Source organism: Pan paniscus, chromosome 13, assembly GCF_029289425.2.
Source record: "Pan paniscus chromosome 13, NHGRI_mPanPan1-v2.0_pri, whole genome shotgun sequence".
In the NCBI taxonomy this organism is placed as follows: domain Eukaryota; kingdom Metazoa; phylum Chordata; class Mammalia; order Primates; family Hominidae; genus Pan; species Pan paniscus.
The window spans coordinates 24,448,900-24,474,178 of NC_073262.2; the positions used below are offsets into that span (position 1 = coordinate 24,448,900).

Sequence of the window (25,279 nt, forward strand, 5' to 3'; positions counted from 1 at the left end):
AACATACTACATGCTTCAAGAGAATAATGTATAAAGAACTCATCCTTAAAAATGTTTTCTTAGGGCAATTCCTTAAATATTTTTCATATCTCACTGACAAATTGACATAAAGTATAATTGCGTGTTTAGTAGATAAAGTAATCAATGGGTCTGATAGTTTTATATTTTTGTTTGTTTGTTTTCTTTACTTAGGAAATACTGAAGTATAAACAAATGGCATCAGGCATCAAAGATCTGAAATTTGAAGAGGCAGGTGGAAAGGGTTATTTGTGCCCTATAATACACAGAACCAAAATCATGTGGTCTGGGTTTCTAAAGAATGCAACGGACTATTTGTTAAATTAACTATAAACAGAGAAAGGGATGATCAATTTCAAAATGACTTATTATTCAGTACTCACAAAGTTATGTCATTTCCTCTTGGCTAAAGAGTGAGGACTAAGTCAATACAGCAGCAGTGAAATCATATTCGCAGTTAGCATTCATGAGAAAAAACAAGGCTGAATGTTTCAACCCAGACTGGAGTGCTCTTACCACACAGCCTAGACAACTTAGTGCAGTGTCCTTGAGAGGGCAAATAGGCATAATTTTAAGAGAAAATAAAGGAAAAGATTCTCTTCCAAGAAAACAAATTCTTCCTAAATGACCAGTTCAATCCATTAAATTGTATGAATGTTCTTTCCTCAATTCCTCACTTCAAAAAAAAAAATGCCTTCTATTTTGTTGATGTTTTATAAGACTGAGTGATCACCCTCTTCTGACCACCCCAAAAAGAGACAACTGTGAAATTGCCACCTTTCAGTACAGAGCAGTTTACAAGTTTACACGCTTGTCTTTAATTTTGTATTGAAATGCCTATATTTGAAACTATTTAATATCTGTCATCTTATTAAATTCTCAAAGAGAATGCCCATGACTCATATCCATATTTTGTGACATAACATCTATGAAGGCATCCTGCACATTTTCTTGCTTTGATGTCAGCCATCTCTCTGCTCCATTGATGATGCCTATAAGAAACCTGTGCTTCCTCCTTATTATGCACTTGCTCCTTCAAATACTTCTGCTGGAGTCTGAAGAGAGGCAGGTGACTGTGAATAAACTATTGGGATTATGCCTTACAATATTCCACTGTGGGCCAAGATCTCCATAAATACACTGAACATGAAAAGGGGGATGCCTTTAGTGTGTTTCTAAAGAATAATTTTGGAAAGTGCAGGGCACGTGATTTTTTAAGCAGTGCTATTGTGCAGCTTAAAGGAGGCAGATGTTATCATCCTCACATAAGGATGAAACTGCGGAAAAGAATTTAGTCAGTGTTCGCCCAAGGACAGATAGTTCATTGGTTTAGCCTGGACTAAAACCCAAGTCCCTGACTTGTAGTCACTCAAATCTCAGAAACAATTGTTTATCAGTCTTGTGCTATCCCTAGATGGGAACTAGATGGGTACTCTTTCTCAACTGGTTCTCTCTCCAGGCCTGGAATCAGCCCTTTTTGTGTCAAAGGGTATGTAGTTTCTATGGGAGGGGAGATTTCCTCTGGTAAGTAAAGGGTTAGTCACAAAGAAAATAATTTTTGAACTCAAACCTTTTAGGGCACCTGAATGTGTTCTATTAATTAAATCATAGAGAAATATTTACTATTGGTTTTCTGTTCTCTTGGTCTTAAGGATAAATGAGAAAAAGGAGAGAGTAATAGGAAGACAAGCAAGAATCACAAAAGGAAGAACGCTAGGTAATATACGATCCTCCCAGGTAAGGCGTCACATTTTCTAAATGAATGTGTTTCTTAGGGGAAAACCTTTTATTGCAGTCTAAAATTTTAGTCTTTTCCAGGAATTTAGGTATACTTGGATCCCATATTCTCATTGAAGATGAGCAGTTTCATCAAGGTTTCCCAGCTAGTGAGTGACAGTGCAGACCAAGAACTGGAGTCATTCATTCATTCATTCATTCATGTAATCATGCTGCTACCCTGTTCCAAGTCCTGCCATGACTGACTTCACATTACCCTGAGAATGAAATCCAAATTCTACAGCCAATTATTCAGCCCCTGCCTGCTTCCTTTTGCTCCCTGACCTACACTCTCCCTCCTTCAGCAGGCCCCAGTCATTCTGGCCTTTCTTCTGTTCCTCAAACCTACCAAGCCCTTTCCCTCCAGCCTGTAACCTTTCCACTGTCTGTGAGCATCCTTCTGCTGGACCATGGGTCTGATCCCTACCTTACTATGCTTTAATAATGCCGTGCCATGTTTTCTATGAAGAAAAACATGGGGTGATCTTACTTCTTTATTTACTGTCTATCTCCTGCCTGGAATGTATGCTTTTTGAGAGTAGCAAACAGATCTGTCTTGTTTACTGCTCTATCTGCAGTTCCTAGAACAGTGCCTGGTTTATAGCAGATGCTGAGTAAGTAATTGTTAAACTAAATGTTAGATGAATTTTAAAATATATTAAGTATCCACTTCACACTGAACACTAGAGATTTTAAAAAGGAAAAGGAAGAATTTTTACCCTAGAGGGATTCAAATCCTGGTGACTTCAGGCAGTTGGTTTTTCTACTCTATTATATATCCATTAAATTTTGCTCAGCAACTGGCAGATTCCTGGAAATTCAGGTCACCTGGTTTCCAAAAATAGTCATCCACTATGATTCCAGATGATTCTATGGTGAAGTGATTATGCATCTTGTTTTGCCTGGGATAGACCCTGTTTACCCCTGTTGTCCAGCCACAATCATTGGTAGTGCCCCTTTTGCTCTCAAATCCCAGCTTAGATGATAAATTATATGGTTACCCTATTCATTGATCAGCCAATTCATAAACATTCTTAATTATTTCTGTTAAAGTGATTTAACCATATAAGCTACATCAATTCTGAAATATGGGAGGTCAAATCATATCTCTGGAAAGGGGTAATTTCATTAAGTTAAAAATAAGACAAAAGATAGGATGGACACAGCTCCAATTAGTGAGTCCACCAATGAAGCCAGAATTTCTCAAGACACATTCAACAGTTCTGAAAAGTGCAGATAAGATTTTACATGCAAACTATAACACAGGTCAAGGACTCTTTATTGTGCCAGAAACCATTCTGCAAACTTCACTTGCATTTCCTCATAATTACCATTATGACTCCTATTTTACAGATGATGAAATTGAGGCTCAGAGAGGCTAAATAATCCATCCAAAGTCATACAGAAAATGTGAAGTTGGGGACCCAAATACACCTCTTTGTGATCTCCTGCCCCAACTACTATGCCCATTGCTTTTTAAACAAGTAAACAAACGTGAATAATTTGATTAATGTTTCCTGTGTTAAGTAGTTTTGGGAAATGCTAGGTTAAACTATGTTAAATAGTCTGCTTTTCTCTGGGATTTTTAAATGTTTGTAACATTAGTGTGCTTGGCGAATCTTCAATGAGTGATGTGGGTACAGTGTCGCCCTCACTAATTGGGCCATGGCACCCTTTGTATCAGAAGGGAACTAAAGCTCAGAAGAACAAACATTGGCAAAGGCTGCTCTAGGAACCCTAGCAGGTCCAGCAACCCGCTTGTCTGTGGGTCAACCCTCCACTTGTGTAAACACAGACCCACCGATGGAGTCTGAGTCAATGATCTTTGAGGGGGCTCCAATTTTCTCAGCCCCAAATAGGACATCATTCCTGGATCCCCTAGGCTTCAGGGGCCCTACCAGTCCACTACTTACATCAGTGCTTTTGACAACTCTTCATTGTGCCTTTTCACTTCCCATGTTAAACTTTCTGATTTGTTTGTTTTCACCTTATCTTCTCATTTACAAGCCTAGGAGTCTCCACAGGGGACCATATAAGTTGTTTTTGGCCAATGTGCTACTACATTGTAACAATTGAAACCTCCTGAGCATTTAGGGTGCAGGAGCTGAAGATGAGAAAAAGAAAGACTTCTCATAGAAAAAGAACAAATGTGTGGGCTATTCTGGCCCTTTCTAAGATTTTTGCTTGTGGGGAAGAGTTGGAGGGCTAGGGAGATGGATGTGGAGGAGGACAGAAGAGAGGGTGGAGGGTTGTATCTGCATTTTTCAGCAAAAGATGTTTGTGCCTTCTGAGTCCAGTCTAGGGTGCTTTGATTCCAGGAAGATGGAGGCTATAGATAAAGAATTAATAGACAGTATCAAAATCTGCCCCCCCACCAGTCCCCTCACTGCAAATGTGGGGAGGTGCAACTAAGCTGACAAGTGTTTGGGTCCCTAGTGCAGTAGGGTTGAGTTTCCAATGGCCTTTGTCACTCAGTCATGGGCATCTTCCACTTCTCCCTCCCACCTCCTGTACCCACCCCTCGAAACCTTTCTGCCTCCACTTGTACGACTGAAACTGACAGGTTTCAGAAGCCAGTCTACTACCGTGACCCAGGCAAGCCTGTTCTTGCATCTGGAATAAAGAGGCTGATCTATTGGTCCATGGCCTATGTACCTGATACAAACCATTAAAAAAAAAATAGAACCACTCAACTATTCTCCACCCAAGATTTGCTTCCTATGTTTTATCACTGTCCTTTAACTTGGGTGGGAAATGTTTTTGTTTTCATAAATGCTCATGAGGCTTCTACAGATAAGCCCCTATTAAACTATATTTAAAGGGATTGTAGTTCAAATCAGTATGCACAGATACCAGTTTCCCACCTTGCCCTGTGGACTTGTCAGCAAAGCATCTTTGGGATCTTCATGTTGTCTAAGAGCCTTGGTCTAAAATAGATCCCGAATGGGCACCCTAGAGGGCGCACTGCTTACATTTTCGGCATGCAACGCCAACAGCGCTCGCTCCCAGGCTCCACAAAAGGGGAGGAGGCAGATCAGTTTCCTCCTCTCATTGAGAAAGAAGAGGATTGGAAGGCCGGGCGTATAAAGCCGCGCAGAGAGCGTGAAACAAAGCAGTCGGCTCGGAATTGGACTTGGGAGGCGCGGTGAGGAGTCAGGCTTAAAACTTGTTGGAGGGGAGTAACCAGCCTGCTCCTCTCGCTCTCCTCTTCGTCTGCGCCGCGTTTCAGGGGTTGCCCATCAGCCTTGTGATTTATTTTTATATCTGCTTTTTATAAAGAGAGAAATATATATATATATTTTCTTCTTAAGAGAGAATTCCTGTTCCAAGAGAAAATAAGGCAACATCAATGAAGGAGAGAAGAGCCAGCCAGAAATTATCCAGCAAATCTATCATGGATCCTAATCAGAACGTGAAATGCAAGATAGTTGTGGTGGGAGACAGTCAGTGTGGAAAAACTGCGCTGCTCCATGTCTTCGCCAAGGACTGCTTCCCCGAGGTGAGTGTGGCCGGCCGCGGCTTCCACGAGGGGGTCGGCCAGTGGGATCCCAGTCCCGAGGTGGGCCTCCCCGCTTTCATCCGTTTTCCCTTAAAAAAAAAAGAAAAGAAAAGAAAAAAAAAAGTCTTTCTCGGCCCTTACTACTTTCCCCTGATTAGACTGCGGGGAAAGGGAAAGTGCGCTGGAAGCTTTTAGGGTTGGGACGCGCCTGCACATGGGCTGGTTAGCTCCTGAAACTTGTTCGTTCCTGTGTGCATAACCTGGGGTTGGGAGATTCGGGTCAGCAGATCTGTGAGAGCCGGGTGGGGTGAGTGGGGAGTAGGATAGGGGTTTCGGAAAGGGTCCATGTGCTTAGTGTGTGGTCTGATGTGTGAAGGTTTTCTTTCTTAACTGGGGAGCGGGGAGGGGAAGGGTGTTCAATGGGTGTCGTGCGTTTAAACGTAACCTCTTTGCCCTCTTTCCTTCCTCTTTTGCCCATTTTGTCTATCCAGAATTACGTTCCTACAGTGTTTGAGAATTACACGGCCAGTTTTGAAATCGACACACAAAGAATAGAGTTGAGCCTGTGGGACACTTCGGGTAAGAGTGGGAGGACCGCGTGGCGCTTGGGGCGGGTTTCCAGTCGCTGGGGGATGCGCGGCGGGTCTCGGGAAACCGCGCGCTACAAGCCGTCTGCGCCCCTCCCAAGGGATTCCCACGGTCCCTGTTGGGCGAAAATTGTATCCCTTCTGGGTGGGGGCGGCAGACGACAGCGTGGACGAGGAGATAGCAGTGGGGAGAGGAGAGCGCTGTGTGCCCGCAGGGTGACCCCGCGGTTGGAGCCACTAGTGGCCAGGCGCAGTCCGCCCGCGGAGTCGTGGTCAAGTCGCCTTGGGTCGGCCGAGGTGGCCCGATACTGTGGGGTGTTGCATGGGCGCTGCGTGCGCCTCGGCGGAACCACCTGGCTCAAGGCGGGCGCCCCTCCTATATCTAACCTGCTGGTTGGCGGGGAGGCGGGGAGCGCCGCGGGGGTGATGGGAGGCGGGAGAAAATCCCAGAGGCGACGCGGTTACGTGCAATTGCCGCTGTTGGGGGAAAGAAACTGAGCGCAGGCAGCCGCGGCGCCCGTGACGCCTACACCCAGGAATGCGCTGGTGGCGCAGGGGCCGGGCAGCAGCTGAACCTCCTCTTCGCGCTGCCGGCCGCCCGCGGTGCCTCGGTGCCCACCTGTACCGAGCTTTTCCCTTTTTCCCCCACTCCATCCCAGTGATCACGTCCGTTTCCCCTTCACCACACCAGCCCCTCCTGACCTCTATTGCATCCCCCACTCGGCTTGCCTCCAAGGCCGCGGGCAACACTATTCGCCTTTGACCTTCCAGTCTAGTTGAATTATTGGCGATGCGGTGGGTTATATTCATGGGTCTGAGGTTCAAGGCCGGGTTATTGCTTTCCCATGCGCCCACCCACCTACCTGGCGCGCGGTGGTAGGGAGGGCTAGGTACCCTCCCGGTGGGAAGGCATCCGGCCCCCCGGCTGAGTTAGGGGTTTAGGCCAGGTCAAAGGCCGGGGAGTGGCAGGGGGGCACCATCTGAGGTCTTGGGCTGGGACATAGGCACCCGCCGCCCTAACCAGCGGTGTCTAGCGAGTTTGTTTCCAAGAAGGGTGTCGGCTATGGAAAAGCAGGACCCACTGGGAAGGCTGGGTAAAGGCCCCTGCGCTTAGGGCTGGGAATTTAGCAGGGAGCTGGGTTGCTGGCGGACCGAGCCAAATCCGGGTGAAACTGGCGAGGAGGAACGCGCAAGTGCCAACAAGCAGGTTTGCTGTTAGGCAGGGAGGCCCCGAGGTGGAGCCGCGCCCAGCGGGGAGTGGCCTCGTGGAGGTGTTTCTGTGAGCTTCCCACAGCCCTGGGCTTGAACCGCTGGAGCCCCCGAGGGACGCGGGGGTTCAGAGAGCAAGAGGAAGGAACAAGACTGACAGGGTCGCCAGAGGCAGTCCCAGCACAAAGGCAAGCGAGAAGTCTCGCACGAGCGAGCGCCTCTCATGGTCGGTGCCAGATGCTCCGACTGCTGCAGTGAGAAGGGCTGATTTTGTTTCCCCCTGGAGTCAGGCTCTTTCTCAGCCGTTCCAAGGGCAGCAGAATCAGGACTTTGCCGCCGTGTTTTCTGTTGGGGATGGTACACAGACTCGAAACTCTGGAGAAGGTGTTGGTAGACAGAATTCAAGTGGTTCCTTATTTCAGTAGTTCCTATCAGAATTATTTTACAGCCTGGTACTTAATGGGCTCTGATTCCCAGACATATCATGGTATGTATTTGTTATGCCTACTGGATGGCACAGCTGGTGTGGTACCGATAATAAGCACCAGTACTCCCTGCCCCAACCGGCAGCCCTCTTTGGACCTAATGCACGATAAAAATTATTTTGGCACGGGGTGGAGCAGTGTGTCTGAACCAGTCGTTGATACAAAGCTGTGTTTAGATCTTAGCTCCTGGTTACCATGGATTTCTGTGTGCAAATCCCCTATCTCCCTGGGTCTCATTTTCATCATCTGTAAAAAGAGGACACTGAGCTAGATGATGTGCAGGATCTCTCCCAGCTGTACACTTCTTGGCTTTATTACGCTGGACAGGCAGGTCTTTTTGTTTCCCAGGATGTTGGTTGGCTTCAGCTCTTAGTCTTAGGGGATCTGGCATCCCGTGCTGGGGTTTTCACAGCCTACAAAGCAAGCCAGGTTCTGGGCAGAGCCAGGCTTCCTGGTGGATTTAGGAATGAAACCCATCTGGACAGGGAAGGGGAATGGGTGGGCTTATAGGAATGCTGGGCTATACATTTCCTATCTCAAGCTTCAAGAGTGACAGGACCACCAACGGATATTTCGGAATCGATGCCTAAAGGGCTAAATTGATTCTTTTAGGGGAGAAAAGGCACATTGTTTGATAAAGGCTAGAACATAAAACAAAATGTGGGCAGTTTGTAGTTGGAGGCTGTCCTTCGTATGTGCAGATAAATACCACTTCAGGTATCTTCATGCATTTAATCAAAACTCTGCAGTTCGTAGACTCTGCACACATAGCACAATGCCTTGCATACAGCAGTTATCCAATAAAATCTGATGAATGAGTAAATGAGTAATGATATGCATAGTTGCCAAGGAGATGAGGTTCCCTGACATTTATTCACACTGAATTACCTGTGCACAAAGAATGGCAACTTTATAAACATTGCCTTTCATCGAATTAAAGATAATCATCTGAAATGAATTTGTAGTGAAATAATCACTTGTCTTTTTATTTAATGAAACCAAAACTTATGTATGTTTAACTAAAATATAAAGGTTTGAAAATGTGATGAAGAAAATTTTGTACTGCAAAATTATCCGGTAATGAAATCTTAGTTAGAATTTAGATTTAAACAAATGGAAAAAAGAGGCATAAGGGAATTATTTAGAATTCCATTATTTGTTCATGAGGTGAAATGTTAGTTAGTTAAACACAGTCACCAAGCACTGCTTACTTAAATTCTAAGAATAGCCTGTTTCCATCAAAAGTGATTTGTTGTTTATATCTAGCAGGAACCATTGAATCAACAACTAATTATTTCAAGGATCTTTAACATTTTTCCATTTAATTCCAAGCTTTTCATGGCAAATTTCTGGACAGGATTATTTTTTGGTAAATGTTTGACATTTTCTTTGCCCACTAAAACATTTATTTAGTTCAGATTGTAAAAATAATTGCATATGCCTTATGCCTCTTGATACATTTATTTTTTCCAAAGGCCATCAATATAACTCTGGAGAAAAGATCCCAGCCAAGTCTGTAAAGTTCTAAATGTCAGATAAATTGCACTTTTTATTTCCCTCCTAGAACTTTGTGAAAGAGACTTATATAGGAAAAATTGGGTGTGCCTGACTGCTCTTATATAGGGAGAGATACGGGATGAACATTGTCCTTTGAATGATATTTTCTGTCCTGTTTACCCTCCTAGCAGAAGGGCAACCATTTAGAAGACAGAAACAGTTCCTCTCTTATCTGGCCTCTTTAGTTGGACAGCTTCTCATAAGGGGTCTACTTTTGCCCCCAGCAGTCATGATCATGCATAGGCAAACTCTGCCAATTTGGATGTGAGAAAGACTACCAAGTGAAAGTAGGATATGTGAAGTCTCTTTGCACCAAGAAAAAAAAATAATTTCCTGCTTTTTAAGGCACAGTAACTTAATATTTCCTTCCTTTCTCCCTTTCTCCATCCATCTCTTCCTTTTTTTCCGCATCCACTATAAACAGGCCCTCTGTTAAGACCTTAGAGATACAGTGTTAATTAAGCATGGTCCTGCTCCTAAGAAGCATACAGTTCAGGTGGGGTAATGGAGAAAAAGAAGCTCTTCTGGTTTAGTGTGTATTTCATTAACAACTCATGATGCACCTAATTTTGTCAGGTCCTTGAACCCCAGTGCCCTTTTCCACTTGGTTGCAATGTTTTTCCTTTGTCAGACATCCTAGGGCTTATAGATCCTCTGGATCCTCTTCAGATAGGAAGCAGCTACCCCTGCCCCCCCCCAGCCCATTGCACACACCAGTTAAAGCAACTACAAAAGGCATTTTGCCAGTCAATTCTTAGGGCTACAGTACTCCAGCCCCCCCAACAAAAGTAAACAAAACCTTTGTAAAAATGCTGTAGGAATCATCTAAAAGAGGGAATTTTTAAGGCCCATAACTTCTTCATTTTCCTAAAAAATATTTTTCATTATAAAATGAACATTCTTAATAGTTGCAGAAATGCTCCCATTGATTTTCAAATTTCACCCAATGAGTTTCTGCCAAACAATGGGTAATAGTTTCAATTGTGAAGTAATAAGTAAGACCAAAGTAATTCTAATATCTTGTGCTTCAAAATTGGCCACATTTGCCAAGCATAGAAGTAATTTGTAGCATGAAGCCAAATGCCTACTAATAATAGAAATGTAGTCATTTAAGGATCACTGTATCTTTTCCTAAGAGATTTGATTGCAGTGTAATTTCAGCACATGTGATTTAGGGAGTAATAATCATTCATTCCAGCTTTTTAACCAAGGCAAGTTAATGCACATTTTATTTAAGGCTTATTATTACTTTTAACATATTCAATTCAGCTGTTAAAATTCCCCACAATAACTCTGCTATTGCCTCATGAACACTCTTTCGAATCTTGTCATGATCCAAGTTTCTTTTAAGCCCTGAGTGCTAAAGTTAGTACTTCCTATTTTAGTTTTTAGCATTATTAACACTTAAGGTGGTATCCTTTATTTCTTAGAGAAAAAGAGAGGAAAAATATCTTAGTTACCTAATGGCCTTAATATGAGGACAAACTTCTCTATAAACAGAAGTCTATCTAAGCTGTTATATTTAGATTATTGTACATCAAGTATGAAGAATGGTCTTGGTGACAAGCTCTCTAATGAAATATTTCTTAATAGGGATGGAAATGGTTCAGCAGTATTGGAGATTAGTATATAATTAATCCAGAAAAGCAGCTTAAAAGGGGATCACTGCTCTCTCTCTCCCCCTCCCCTTTTTTTTGGTGATTTAGCATATAAATGAACACATCTAGACAAGACATAAAAATGATTATAAAACCAGTAAACATGGTTTAGTGCTTTTTGTGTGCATACAATCTGCTAGATGCTATGGGAGGAGTACAGAGCTGGGTGAGAGCAGCTTCTGCCCTTAGGTACTCACAGTTTCACCATGTGATAAGACAGACATGGTGAAAACATGAGTGACAATAAAATTTAAAATATTCAGGCTTTCCCAAACTAACAAAAGAAATCAAATGAGAAGCCCGGATTAAGTGTCAGGTGTTTAGGTGAGAGGAGATGCCAGTAGACTGAGATTTGAACAGGGTAAAGACATCCTTCTTCCCTGACAACCTTCTTTGAATACCCACAGGACAAACAGAGGACATAGAAAGACTTCCTCCTGTCTAGTGCTGTAATACCTGTTTATAGGATGGTGAGCCCGGAGGTTCTAAACCTGGATTTTTCAAGGAGCAACAAGATCCAAAGAGTTCTTGAAGGCCACAAGGGCAGCCCAGGCTCCCTAACTCATGACTTAATGGTCATTGAGGCTCACCACAATTCCCTTCCTTTCTAGAAGTTGACTAAGTTCTAAGAAGTTTTTAACGTTCCTTCCACGTGGAAACTCGCTTACATTTAGTGGCTCTCAGATAAAACAAGATTCTGGAAGCTGAGAATTATAACTTAAATTAACCTTCTTGGAGAAAGGAAGAGGTTAAGAATTTATGAAGGAGCCAGAGAAGCATGGATGCTTGGGATTTGAATATCAACTGTGAAATTGCAGGAAACCAAGCATTTCATCAGGTAGTAATGATCCATTGGAGCTTAGGGTTTCAAAACTAGGTTTAATTCTTAACGAGTTTTCACACTGAAACTCTTATGTAAAAGACCTGGGTTAAGGTAAAACAGATAGTTTGTATAGTGGTTTCCAATAAGCAGTACATAAAACTGCATTTGGAGATTTGTCCACCATGCAGTAATTTCCATTTAAACCAAGGAACCTCCTAAAAGGGGAGGGGGTGGTATGAATGCTCTTTCTAAGGCTACATCTGTCTGTAGATTTTTTTTTTTTTAGCCGCATTTAGTGCTGTTTTTTTTTCCAATCTGGTTTCTTGCTAAGTTGCACATTTCAATGAAGCATCCAAATTGGTCATTCTGATACCACCTGAAATAACCAGATGTTTCTTCATTAATCCAGTTCTTTTGCATGTAAATATGACACCAAGGACCAATACTTTCTCCAGTTAGCTCATGGTGCCTGGCGGGCTCTGCCAAATGAATTAGTCGTGGCTCAGTCATTTTCTGATGTCCTTTAAATGACTTCTCAGTTGCTACATATTCGTCACTTTCTCAGAGTCTCCCTTGGCAAAGCAAACATTTTATTGACACGGAATGTAGTTGACGCAGAAGTTTGATCAGGTGTTGTGCACATTGGTTTTGAAAAATGAGCCTGATGACATAGTTTGTGGAAAGATGAATTCACTCATGGGATTCTACTCCAAGAAATCTGATTCTTAGATATCATATGAAACAAAAACTTGAATCCATTATCCCTATTTACTTTTAGGCATATTCATATACATATACTCCTTTCCCTAAAGCTCTTGACCTAACCATGGTTCCACTGTCAGTAAAATATTTTGATTCTTAGATATTTTTAAGTACCTCAATAAGATTAGGAGTTTAAAGCTAAACTTTATTTAAAGGCCAAACATATCTACCTGTCTGACTTTCTAATTTTGTATCTACATTGCCCCCAGAAATAGAAAATATTTATTCCATTTTAATAGCAACACATAAATGCCCACAAAATTTTATAAGATCTGTTCATAGTTCCTATTACCTGAATCCATGGAAGAAACAAACATATTCTTCCTGGGAGTGTTTGTTGCATATTTGCAGGCATGGTATTTGTTGTGCAGACTACTTGAAACAAGAACTAAACAGTCTTACACTGAGTCAGATACAAAAGTTCTGCCCAGACTTGATTCACATTCTTGAGATTGCTGCAAATTTAAACCTTTTCCTCTGATTAGAGATGGCATGAGGAAATGCAATCTTGTAATAATTGGGCAGATCATGCCCTCTCACATGTTAGCTGCTGCTGCGTTCAGATGTGCTCATGGTGGTCACTAAAAATACCAAAAGTTAATCTACTTTTCTCTGCCAAAAATACGCAATAGCTTTAGCTTACTCTTCTTGGTAAAAATTTCTTAAGGGGGAAAGGGAAGCTTTTCAGATGAAGGTTCAAGTTAAATAAATTATATTTATGAAATATTCAACAAGAAGAGTTTTCAGTTCTCCAACTCCTCTAAAGCCTCACAGTGTTTAAACTGGTACTTTGCAAAAGGTTCCATAAAGCCTTCCTTTTGGGCATGAATCTTCTTACATATACATTTAATTATGTACATATATGGTGTGTTCTATATTTGCGAAAGGGTGACTTCAGCAGGCAGGTATGTGTCTGAAGAATTAGTTTCTGGGTGAGGCACGTTGTGACTATTCTTTGGCTGGAAATTTTGCTCTCACCCAGAATTAATGATCTTGAATACAAAGATGGGAAGATCTGAAATTTCAAAAGCTCTCTAGAACTTTGCTGATGTTTGCCAAACTTGAGCAACTCAGAGAACCCCAAGTGTACACTTGTTCCAATCTACTCCCAGCAAAGCCTTTCAACTATATTTTCTGGGTGAGCGGGGTACACATTTTGCATATATAGTGTAGTTGTTTCTTTACAATATAGAGTTTCCCTAAGTTTTTCCTTCAGAGGTGTGGCAGGTTACTTAAAAAGGACCTTGGAATAGGGTCGCGAGCTTAAAAGTTTCATATAGTACCAGAGAAATGCTGCATCTGAGAATTTCCATATGCATGAAGCCTATTCCACATGCTGAAAAAGAGTTTCATTTGACAAGCCAAACACAGTCCCTAAATGTTATTGGACTTTAGTGCATTCTTAGGTACTAGAGCACATACTCAGTGTATATCAATACCTACCATGTACTGCAGTTAAAGTTGAATACTTTCATACTTAGTAAAAATTGTTGAGCCCTCCTGCTTGTGCTGTGTTTAGTTCTACAGTTAGCACCTTGGGAGTTTTTCATGTGCATCTTTTAAAAACACCTATAGAAGTTAATTTTTTTTTTTTTTTTTTCTGTTTGGCTTCACAGGGTGTTGTAAGACTTTTCTGGAGGGATATAGGAGTTAGGGGCAGGTATTGTTCCTGCTTTACCCACTTACTTTCAGCTCCTTCCTTTGGTGTCATTTCTGCCCCTCTTTATTGCTTCTCACTTCACAGAGTCATTTCTGGAATTCCTCTTCCTTTTTTTTTGGCATGCGTTGTCTCACGCATACCTGTGATTCCACCGTGCCCTCTCCAGCTTTGCTTGCCTTACTTCCTTTGTGCGGTCTCTTGGGCTTTATGGGGAAGAAAAGGAAGAATTCCAAGTGCTTAAACACAGAGTAAACACTGTAAAGTTACACAGGAGGTGTTTTTGTGTGTGTGTGTTTTTGTTTTTTGTTTTGCTTTGTTTTTTTTTATCCTGAAAGTCCTGCTGAGCTGATGACTTACATCTTTCCTGGTGGGACAGTTCTTTGATAATTCTATATCAATATTTTTCACTTTGAAAAAATAGAGACAATAGATATTTCTATCTAAGACAAGATAAACTTAACCTATCAAAAATATAGTGAATAAATGGTCTTGTTATTTTAAATAAATTACTCTTGTCATTGGCAGTCAAATTATGCTTATAACTAAGAAATATGGGAATCAGTTTTACTAGTACCTTTGGACACTCGTGTTGATCTAAAAGCAGCACTGTTCATTAGCAAAAGTAATAGAATGGGATCAAAGTGTCATCCCTAATTAGATCATGTTAAACCTCTTAAAAATTACCTGTCTACCTCCACAAGCACGGTGGTTTATTTCTCATAAACCTTTGCACTACATATGTATTTTCACTTATACTGTCAACCGGATAAAAACAAAAGCAGATACAAACTTCCCTGAAAATCTGGTTTAACTGGAGAACTCCGTTTCATTTTAAAATCAGGCCAGAGTCTAAATTTTGCAGATATTTAGATATATGCACTAAGCACAGAAGCCAGCCCACTTGATTTTAGTAGGTAGCAGTCTCCAGCAGGTGACACAGGGCTGAGCACAAAGCCAGATCTCCTTTGTGGCCATAAAATGGGTGGGGGATGGGAAACATAGTCCACAAAGGGGGGAGGGGTATTCCCAGCAGTCATGTGGTGGCCTGAATGTTGAAACCATTCCTCAGGATTTTCCTGGCAGTCTCAATTTTAATTAAACTCTTTTATCCTCTTTGTATTTCTTCAATCGCTTTTCCTAATTTTTTTATTTGGAAAAGATGGTCTCCATTGTCATAGAGCAGTATTACATCTGGAATTAGCAGTGAGTACTCTAATATCATACAAATCGTATCCTGAAAGGAGCTGGTAGGTACCTGGAACAGTTCTCTAAAGATACCAGGTCTGCTTGTACTGGAAGCTCTCCACAGGGAGAGAGTGGTTTTTCCTAATGTGAGTGATTTCTGGGAAAGGAGATCTCTGAAGCCTCGTTAGGTTTCTGACAATCCTAACTGTTGGCAGCTTTGCCTTCCTGGGTCTGGGATCAGGTTGTCTCTCGCGGACTTTGAGGAGTAGAGGAAACTCTCATTTATATGTCCAGTATTTGGAGCTCCACTCTATGATCTAGAATTTTCTGACTGCCTGTTTGGAAAGAGTCATTCAAATGTTTACAGCAGGTGCCGTGCTAGAGTTACACTTTGGACACAGAAACAGGAAAGGTTCTAGTTGAGAAAGTGTGAACTTCTTAGAACTAATATGGAAATACTAATGTAGCCATAAATATTGTTCAACCATCTCGTTTCTGATGCCTTTCGAATGTTCAAATGGGTGAACTATTTGTGAATTATTCTCTTCACCTCAGAGTACTTTCAGCGACTGAAAAGGCAGCCACAGCTTGTCATTTTCAGAGACGGCCTCATTCTAATATACCTTCATACTTAAAATGACTTGACTTTTTAAACTGTAAACGCTTTAAGCTTCTGGGAAATATCTTTCAGCTGTCAGCCTCTGCTCTACCAGGGTCCTGGTTCCAGATGTGGGTAGGCAGCTGCTGCAGCTCATGAACAGCTCTGACTTAATTCTCTATTTATTCACACTTTTCTTCCTGATTCTTGTAACATTCTTTTCTTCCTTGCTTAGCAGACACACGTGGCTTGAAGTTGTCACTCTCTATCGTAAAGGAGCTAGAGAAAAAGCTGCACTGTTGCCTGGGGTTCCATAGCAGATGCCAGGGACCCAGAGTGTACTGTGTGAATAGAGGGCGATGCCCCCTGACTATAGTGCCTTTTAGATCACAAGAACAGCCTCCAAGCAAATGTTGTTTTGATAGAAATATAAACAGTGATATTTTTTCTAAAGCTGCTTTTTAAGTCTCTCTTCCTGACTTTGCCTATTGAGGTTTTGATTTATCAGGGGACAACATGTCCTGTTTTTCTGCTCAAAATGGAAAGTGATGTCAAAATGAAATAGACTTTTAAAAGAGTTTGGTGGTTTAGATTTTCTTTTTCTACTCTGGAGTCAGATACATACGTGTGTATATATTTGCCTAGTAAAATCATTTTCATGTGATGCTTGTGAAATGTCAGCATACGGAAAATGATTTCTTAAACAAGCGGCATTTGGCAGGCTGTATTTAGTTTTCTAGTCAATCATTTCATAACTATAGGCCTCATGTAATTGCCCATCCTTTGGAATTCTTAAAGAAATAGAAGAAACTTCCTTGATTGACTAGAGAGTTCTGTGGTTAAATTAATTGGCTGGTGCCTTGAACCTTTAGGGTACCCTGGACTTAATTCAGGTTAAGATCCTTGGATCATGCCTCAGTGTCACTCTCAGAGATGGGACTCTGTAAAAAAGCGACATGATCCTATACGACATTTATTACATTCTTGGTTGTAACAGGAAGAAAATCTATATAGGGTTTGGCGATAAGTTAAAATAAGCAAGCTCAAAGGTCAATGGCCTATCTAAACTTACATCTTAGAGATGGGTAACACTGATGTGGTTTCTCTTTGCATAGTTGAACCCTTCCTCTTCCTCTCTCCCTCATTCACCCCTATCCTGCTGTCAGAACTGATCTTGAGTTTTGGTCTCTTTCCCAAGAAGTAGTTCAGTTTATGGTTCTTGCTACCACTCAGCTTTTAACGGCAGTAATACAACCATAATGCCCATAGTTAATACGTATTGATCCCTTACTAAAAGCCAGGCCCTGCCTGGGTTTACTTAATCTCAGGTATGTATGTTGTCAGCATCTTCATTTTATGAGTGAAGAATCAGAGGCACAGGGTCCTAAAGCTACCTTGCCCCCTCCCTTTTTAGTGGTGGAGGCAGGTTTACACTCAAGACCACCTGGCCCCAGGTGCTTCCCTACTTCACCCAGGTAACTTCAGGCCCTAGTCTTTGAACCATACAGATTTCACTTAAGATCCTGGCCCTCTTCTTGAATTTATGTCAGACACATGTGAGGCTTCATTCATCATATATTTCTAAGCAGGCTTTTGTGTGTCTGTTTGAATTCTTTTCCAAGAATTAGGGGAAGTGGGAGTCGGGTCGTGATGTGACAGTCAAAGGACTTAGCCGGAAAGGGTAGAGTTAATGCATGACAGACAAGGGGACTCTCATCTGAAAATTTGTGTGTCTTTGTTTCTTCTCAGGTTCTCCTTACTATGACAATGTCCGCCCCCTCTCTTACCCTGATTCGGATGCTGTGCTGATTTGCTTTGACATCAGTAGACCAGAGACCCTGGACAGTGTCCTCAAAAAGGCAAGTGCTGGGGAATGACGACACACTTCAGTACTGGGTGATGTATAAATAGAAACGTGGGGTTTGCTGGGAAGCTCAAAGACTCTAGTCAATTCCCTGCCTTACAATTTGTAATTAAACACTAGAAAGAACCCTTTCACACCAAAATGGGGTTTCCACTTTTTGATGATGAACTTGCTTGAAATTTTATTTCATGAAGCTCTGAAACAAAATACCTTTTAAGGGCCTTCATGTTTGTCCTTTGGGAGAAAAATGGTACAGCTAACAACAGTTATATTTGATTACTATCATATTCATGTCTTCCTTCCTTCTTTCAGTGACTCAACAGATTGCATCTTAGTTTACAGATTTACATTTGACCTCAAGTCAGATAGTGAAAGGAATGCAATAATGGCTATTTTAACAAAGAAGCTGTGTTTTAGTTATGGTGTTATTAGAAACAGAAATGGAACTAGTGTAGGAGGAATAGGGATGTGTCCAATGTGAATTGTCTGATGATCAGGTATCTGTCTAGTAATTATGATCAGGTATCTTTCTAGTAATATGGAAGCAGTGCTTGTAAACATGTTATATATTATAATGTACACATAGTTTATGGAGGCAAAGGTAAGTCAGGTTCCGTAGGAACCTAACTAAGGAAGCTATGGTTGGAAGGAACCAGGGGGAGATCAAGAGGAAGAGGACCTATTACAGGATGGGTCACAGGAACTAGGGAGGCCAGTGGGAGGAAGGGGCGTTTCTTGACCTTCAGCAGTTGAGACTCAGCCTCCAGGTAGTTGTAGAAGGCACATGCCGTGTTAGTCCATGGATCAGCATTTATTAGCCACTAGCTATTTTCTCAGCCCTGGCCTGTGTGCTGTGGGGTTTCAGAATCAGATCCTTGTTGGAGCACTCCCTCTCCTCCACACACTGGCTTCAACACCGGATGTGGCTGAGAGCAAGGCAGTGTCAACTGAGGGGTGACCCATGCAGCCCAGTCTGAGTATGGTATGGATTGAGAAAGACAAACATGCAGGTGTGGCTAGGTTGGTTTTGTTTTTTTCATTTTAATTTTTAGTGGAATTTATTTGTATTTTGTGTGTTTTTATTAGTTTACATTCCCCTATTATATTTGATTGCTTGGCTTGTGTGTCATTGTGAAATCAGGATTTGAAGTATAATAATCCTTCTGTCTCTACTAAATATTACAAACAGAGTTCAATAAAACTCTTAGTAGATCTCTTTCTTAATAGATCAAAGACTCTTTTTCCTTTTTAGCTCCTTTCAATTTTGAGTAATACATATCTAACACAAATAATGCTAATGCTTGTCAAATCCAGGCAGGAATACACCTTTCCTGTCTTTAATGCTTGTAAACAATTGCTAGACATGCAGAGGGAGGCCAAAGTCATTACACAGCTGAAGAGCAACATAACAACATGTCTAGTTCTGTCTGGAGATAAAAGGGGTTGCTTATTTACTAGAGATTTTACTTGATGTAGTATCAGGCTATGCATAATTTATGATGAAAAGCCTTTCTCCTGTTTTATTTTGCTTTTGTCTTCTAAGACCAAATGAATAGTGACTTTGGGCTTATAGATATTAATGAGTATGTTTTACATTCCTGTGAGGTTTAAGGCTCATGATAACCCCTGCGGTTTGTCTTGATTAATGGAACCCTTTAAGTCCTTCACTATCAAAGAGGAGGTTAGAATGACTTGAAGTAGGGAGGATTTCTTTTTTTTTTTTTCCAGTTCACCTTCCACTTCTAATGCCAGTGCCACCTAGCATGTGGTAGGTGTTCCTACATAATTCTGAAAGGAGTGAGGGAGAGAGAGAGAGAGGAAGGGAGGGAGGAAAGAAGGAAAGAAGGAAGGAAGGAAGGGAGGGAGGGAGGGAGGAAGGGAGGAATAAGTGGACAAAATGGGCTCTTATGGAAAGTATATTACTCCTTTGAATCCTCTGGTGTAGTTTGCACTAGAGTTCGTTACCCAAAGTACACCCCTAGATTTGGAGATGTCTCCTTTAGTGATCTTTTAAGTTATTCTTGCAGAATGTCCCTCTTATCTAGTGTTATACTTAATACATGACTTCATCACCCCCAGTATTCTGTGAATTTCCTTCCAGAAGACACAGCTATGTCTTAATCATCATTGTCACTGGCACAGTACTTAGTAGAACACTTACATATTTGTGAATGTGGGTGGGAAGAGTCAGGCGCCACTTCCCCATCTCAGCCTCTCTAGGCCCTGCCCTCAAAGGCCAAAGATCTCCTGTGACCGCCCTGAACTCTTGACTCCCATGCTGTTGCAGAGCTCAAGCTTGAGGAAATGAAGCCACAAAAAGCCGCTTGCTTGTTCTTAAAGAGGACAGTTGGAATTCCAAGCCAGGCATTGCTGAAGGTTCTAATAATTCTTGTTAGATCATGAAACAACTAGACAAATTGGAATAGATTGAAATCATTTTAAACTAACTTGAAGGCATATGAGCTACAGGACCGGCTGCCTTCCCGATGACCCAAGAGATGTTCCTTTGCAAATGTCATGGTCTGTGTTGATGCAACCATGTGAACAGAAACTCCTTCAAGGCAGGATGTTCTGTTTTATTAACTATCTCAGGTACTTAAATAGAGCCTCAGCTCGTGGTGGCATGCTTCAGTGTTTCATGATGGGATCAGGGAATGCATACTTGTGCTAGTGTTGCCTCTGCCTTATCTCCAGCCTTCTAGTGAAGGAGGATCAGATCCACACATCGAAGGATGTGGTCACTTGTTAGGATATATAATTATTCTTAAGACACATTTATCTTTAAGAGACACACCAATAATTAAGACATTATTGAAGCTACCTTTGGACAACATCTACCAAGTCTCTTTCAGTAGCAACAGATGAGTCACAGAGAGGGAGAATCAATCATAATATACATAATTATTCTCTAATGCTTAAAAAGTAGTAAAACTTCACATCTGTTCAGGAGATAAATGCAAAGTTTGCTTCTTCATCTCAAGGGACACTCCTTTTTTAACATCTTTTCTGAGTTTCATTCTAATGTCAGCCAGTGGAGAAATGGTTTTCATGATATGGATGCCGTTACTTTGTTCATTTTTAATCTTTTTTTTTTTCTTTCATAGTGGAAAGGTGAAATCCAGGAATTTTGTCCAAATACCAAAATGCTCTTGGTTGGCTGCAAGTCTGATCTGCGGACAGATGTTAGTACATTAGTAGAGCTCTCCAATCACAGGCAGACACCAGTGTCCTATGACCAGGTATGTATGTTGCCCATGTGCAAAACTGGATTTTAGAAAGAGTGAAGGAAATGGACTATCACTCATAATAAATAAAATAAAAAGTAGCTGCTTTTCTAAAGGCTCACCCAGTCGTCAGTTGTGAAATTTAAAATGCTGTCATTTATTAGTGTAATTACATGATATTCGGGTACATAAACAGTTGATATGCTAACCTTGTATATTTCTGCACCTCCCAGTAGGTTTAAATAGGTTTAAGAGAGAATGTGGTCAAAATCAGTAATACTCTTTAAGAGAGGTAATCTGATTTTACAGTTGGCCGCACAATAATAAGGCTGTTGCCAGTAAAGTGGAACACTCCATAACACCATCTTTCAGAGAGTCTTCATTTCTGTAAGCATTTCCCCCAAGTATTTAGAAATGAGAATCAGTTTCAAAAGCTCATTCTCATAAAACCTACAACCAGATTCTAAAGAGAGTTCATGTTGAAATACCAAAATTTTATTAAGAATCATCATTTTAAATACCGCAGTCTTCTTAGTCTTCCATTTCTCATTAGCAAAAAAATTGGTATTTTAAATAAGTTGTTTTGGTTAATGTGCACATGCTTATTGTTGTGTACGTTGGTGGTATGGTTCACACTTAGAAATTACATATGTTGTGTTTCATAAAGTAACAGATGTTACAATAGTATTATTCCTTTCCTCAACGCATTTCGGCCCTAAGTAAGACACAATCACATACATTTCAAAATCGATTTTAAATTTCATTCATTGCCCCTGTTTTTGGTACAACCTAGTCACTAGTCTTGAATGCCATTTACCCTCAAGAAAAGAGAAATGAAGTGCACCATGAGGCGCTGGAACAGGTTCTCAAGGCCACATCATCGCCACGGCCAGAGCTGTGTGGAAAATGCAGAGTTTATGTTCATGACCTTCAGCTAACTTACTTCACTAGTAAGATTCTCTGGGCCATTCCATGCTTGCTGTGACCCTGGAAAACCTGAATAACCAGTTAACTCTTGCTTGCAGTTGATAGTGAAGATGAATCACTTCGTTAGCTCCACTCTACACTTCTTTGAATCACCTTATGTTAAGTGTTTGATAACCAGGGTCTTCCTTTGTTAAGATCAGCCTTTAGCATTTATTCAGAGCTCTAACACCTCTAATGAGCCATGAGAGTTGGGCATCTTAGGGATTGGCTCTTGACTGCAAATAGTTATGAAGTAATAAATAAGGCAGTTTACATTTTAACAACTTTTCTTTTTGCAATGACACTTGGAAAATTCAGTTAACATATCAGCAAACGTTTTGCAATGCATTATTATTTTGTGGTATTAGAAGATGCTAGCTAACTTTCCCCCAAAGTCTTATTGCTGATTAAAATCCCTTCTTTTGCTTCTCAGGGGGCAAATATGGCCAAACAGATTGGAGCAGCTACTTATATCGAATGCTCAGCTTTACAGTCGGAAAATAGCGTCAGAGACATTTTTCACGTTGCCACCTTGGCATGTGTAAATAAGACAAATAAAAACGTTAAGCGGAACAAATCACAGAGAGCCACAAAGCGGATTTCACACATGCCTAGCAGACCAGAACTCTCGGCAGTTGCTACGGACTTACGAAAGGACAAAGCAAAGAGCTGCACTGTGATGTGAATCTTTCATGATCTTTAATGAAGACAAAGGAATCTAGTGTAAAAAACAACAGCAAACAAAAAGGTGAAGTCTAAATGAAGTACACGGCCAAAGTCATGTATACCAGAGGCTTAGGAGGCGTTTGAGAGGATACTCATCTTTTTGGAATCCTGACCTTAGGTTCGGCATGTAGACCAAGTGATGAGAAGTGAATACATGGAAGAGTTTTGAAGTGTGACTTGAAAAATATGCCAAAAAATGAGAGATACAAATGAGCTAGAGGAAGATGAGGGGGGATGCGAGTACCTCCAAGAAGAAAAATCACACTCTGAATGGTGCTTGCGTTTTTGGGTTTTTTTTTTTTTGTTATAATCTATTCATGGATCTCTACTTTGATTTAATTTTTAAATGTTTTAATCTCCTTTACAAAAAGTATACGTTAATATACCGTCCTCACGGGGGAACTGGCACTGTGACCTTAGCATTTAGTTTTCTAGAGGATGTGATCTAATTTCTTTCTAGCTCATCATCAAAAAGGAAATTGTATCAGGACCCATGGGATATATCCAGAGGAAAACTTTATGAGGCTTTGAAATCTTGCCTTCCTGAAGATAGCTGAGTAGGATGGTTCTAAGGAAAGCCTTTGCAATCTTGCAAGATTTGTAGACCAGCACTACAAAGATCGCATAGATCAAATAGGAAAAAAATGTCGATTTTTATTCAGTCTGATGGTTCTGTTCTTCATTGTGATTGTCATTAAAAAGTGGTAAATTGCTCAATGTAATATTTTTGTGCGCTGTTTAGAAGTTGTGTGATTTTTTGCCATCGTTGATAAAAATGCAAAGTCAAATAAAAGGTGTCTTGATTTGATGTCATAGAATGATCCAAGGAGAGAAAAAAGGTAGTTACTGTTTTCACCAGAAAAGGTAATGAGTGAAGGAAAGAATAGTAGCAGAAAGCACAGTTTGTGAGTAAAGCTGTCTGGAATTAAGTTACCAAAAATACAAAGCAAAAGGACTATTATTTTGGGTTGAAGCTCCAAAACTGACAGCATCTGATAATCTGTTGGTTTATTTCACTTTTCATTAAATGAACATTGATGAGAGAAGATGCCACTTACCCAAGCTTTAGAGAATCCCTAGTGGAAGATTATATGATAAACTTTCAGTCCTGACATAATACTAGGGCATTTCTAGAGTGTCATTGCTAAAACCTCACTGAACAGATGCAGCCAAGGTCTGTGTTCAGCACTTGGTCTCTGTTGTTACGTAAAATAATAAGCATTTAAAATAGTTTACAGATATTTTTGACCAGTTCCTTTTAGAGATTCTTTCAGAGAAGAAACCAGATCTGACCTGTTTATTGTTGGCGCTTGTTGAAAACGAGCTTTCTTTCCCATGATAGTGCTTCGTTTTTGAAGTGTTGAGCTGTGCTCCCCTTAAATTGTGACAGGAGAGATTAAGGTAATTACAACACTCAGTTCTATGTCTTACAAGCACTTTGTCTTGTCTCTGCAAGAAAATTCGATTCCAGTCATTTCCCATAAAACACAGACATTTTACCAACATAATATGCTTTGATTGATGCAGCATTATGCTTTGGGCAGTATTACAAAATAGCTGGCGAGTGCTTTCTGTATTTAAATATTGTAAAAAGAAAATAAGTTATAACTGTTATAAAGCAGAACTTTTGTTGCATTTTTTAAACTGTTGAAGTCACTGTGTATGTTTGTTTGGTCAATGTTTCCGCAGTATTTATTAAAACATACTTTTTTTTTCTTCAAATAAAAAAGTAACCATGTCTTTGTCTAAATGTGATCTGTCTTTTATTATCTACTTCCTGATTTAGCTGTTTAGCTTTGTTCTTTAACATAGGTGATTACAGAATCTGGCCTAACATTTTCTGAACTAGAAGGCTTTGGAATTTTTTGATTCTTCATAGTAGTAACAGATAAACCTGCATATATAAAAGTTTTCATGATGCTTTCAAATCACAAGAAAAAAATGGGGCATAATTAGATTAAGTGATTTGATCATATACAAAAAAGAGCCATGATACTGCCTAAGATTAACTTGTAGAAAAGATGGAAATCCTTCAAGTCTTTAAGAATGAAGCAATATGATGCAGTCTCAAGTCACAGGTTTAATACTAATATGAGCCTAGTTTGCCTCTCTGCCCTGTGGGCCTTGGTCCTTAACCCATGCCACCTCGCAAGGCATGCCCTTGTTCACAGCAGTTGTGGGGATGACCCAGAACACAGCTTTTGCAGCAATTTGTGGAAGGATAAATAACACAGCACAACATAATACAAGTTACCCCACTGATCTGGGAGATGTACAGTAAGCATGGAACAGCTTAAAAGAGAGGACTATCTCCCCATAAATCCAGTTGATTCTCAGTCTTCAGCTAAAATACTTACATATAAGTTTTACATAAGTGTCCAAAGATACTCTGTGGGATTTTAAAACAGTGCTTCTTTTTACACAGCTAAGTCACTTCATATAAAAAGATGCATCCTTGTGGCTTCTTTTTTTCTGAGTGGCTTTGGGAATCTTGGAGGTATAGTTATTTGCTTGGAAATAATTCTCAGAAGCCCAAAGCAAAGGGGGAAGCAGAGAATCCGGCATGAGTGAACAAATTAAAGCACACTGACATTATGAAATGGCCTTATAAACAATTTTAAGCACAGAGATTTACTGAAAATGTCTGTAACTCATTCTCGTCATCAAATAGTAAAGGAAATA

General features: G+C 40.7%; 1 protein-coding gene across 2 annotated transcripts; it reads left to right on the forward strand.

Moving 5' to 3' along the window:
* Positions 1-4,823: 4,823 nt before the first annotated feature.
* On the forward strand, positions 4,824-24,347 carry RND3 (Rho family GTPase 3). Of its 2 annotated transcripts, XM_008969787.4 has the most exons (5): positions 4,831-5,293; positions 5,785-5,872; positions 17,567-17,676; positions 20,786-20,920; positions 22,305-24,347. In XM_008969787.4, the coding sequence occupies exons 1-5, from the start codon at positions 5,144-5,146 to the stop codon at positions 22,554-22,556; spliced, it is 735 nt and encodes a 244-aa protein (XP_008968035.1). In that variant the 5' UTR covers positions 4,831-5,143; the 3' UTR covers positions 22,557-24,347. The 2 variants fall into 2 exon arrangements, with proteins under 2 accessions (XP_063451203.1, XP_008968035.1); XM_063595133.1 differs by lacking the exons at positions 17,567-17,676; positions 20,786-20,920; positions 22,305-24,347 and having other exon boundaries at positions 4,824-5,293; positions 5,785-12,593.
* Positions 24,348-25,279: the final 932 nt, after the last annotated feature.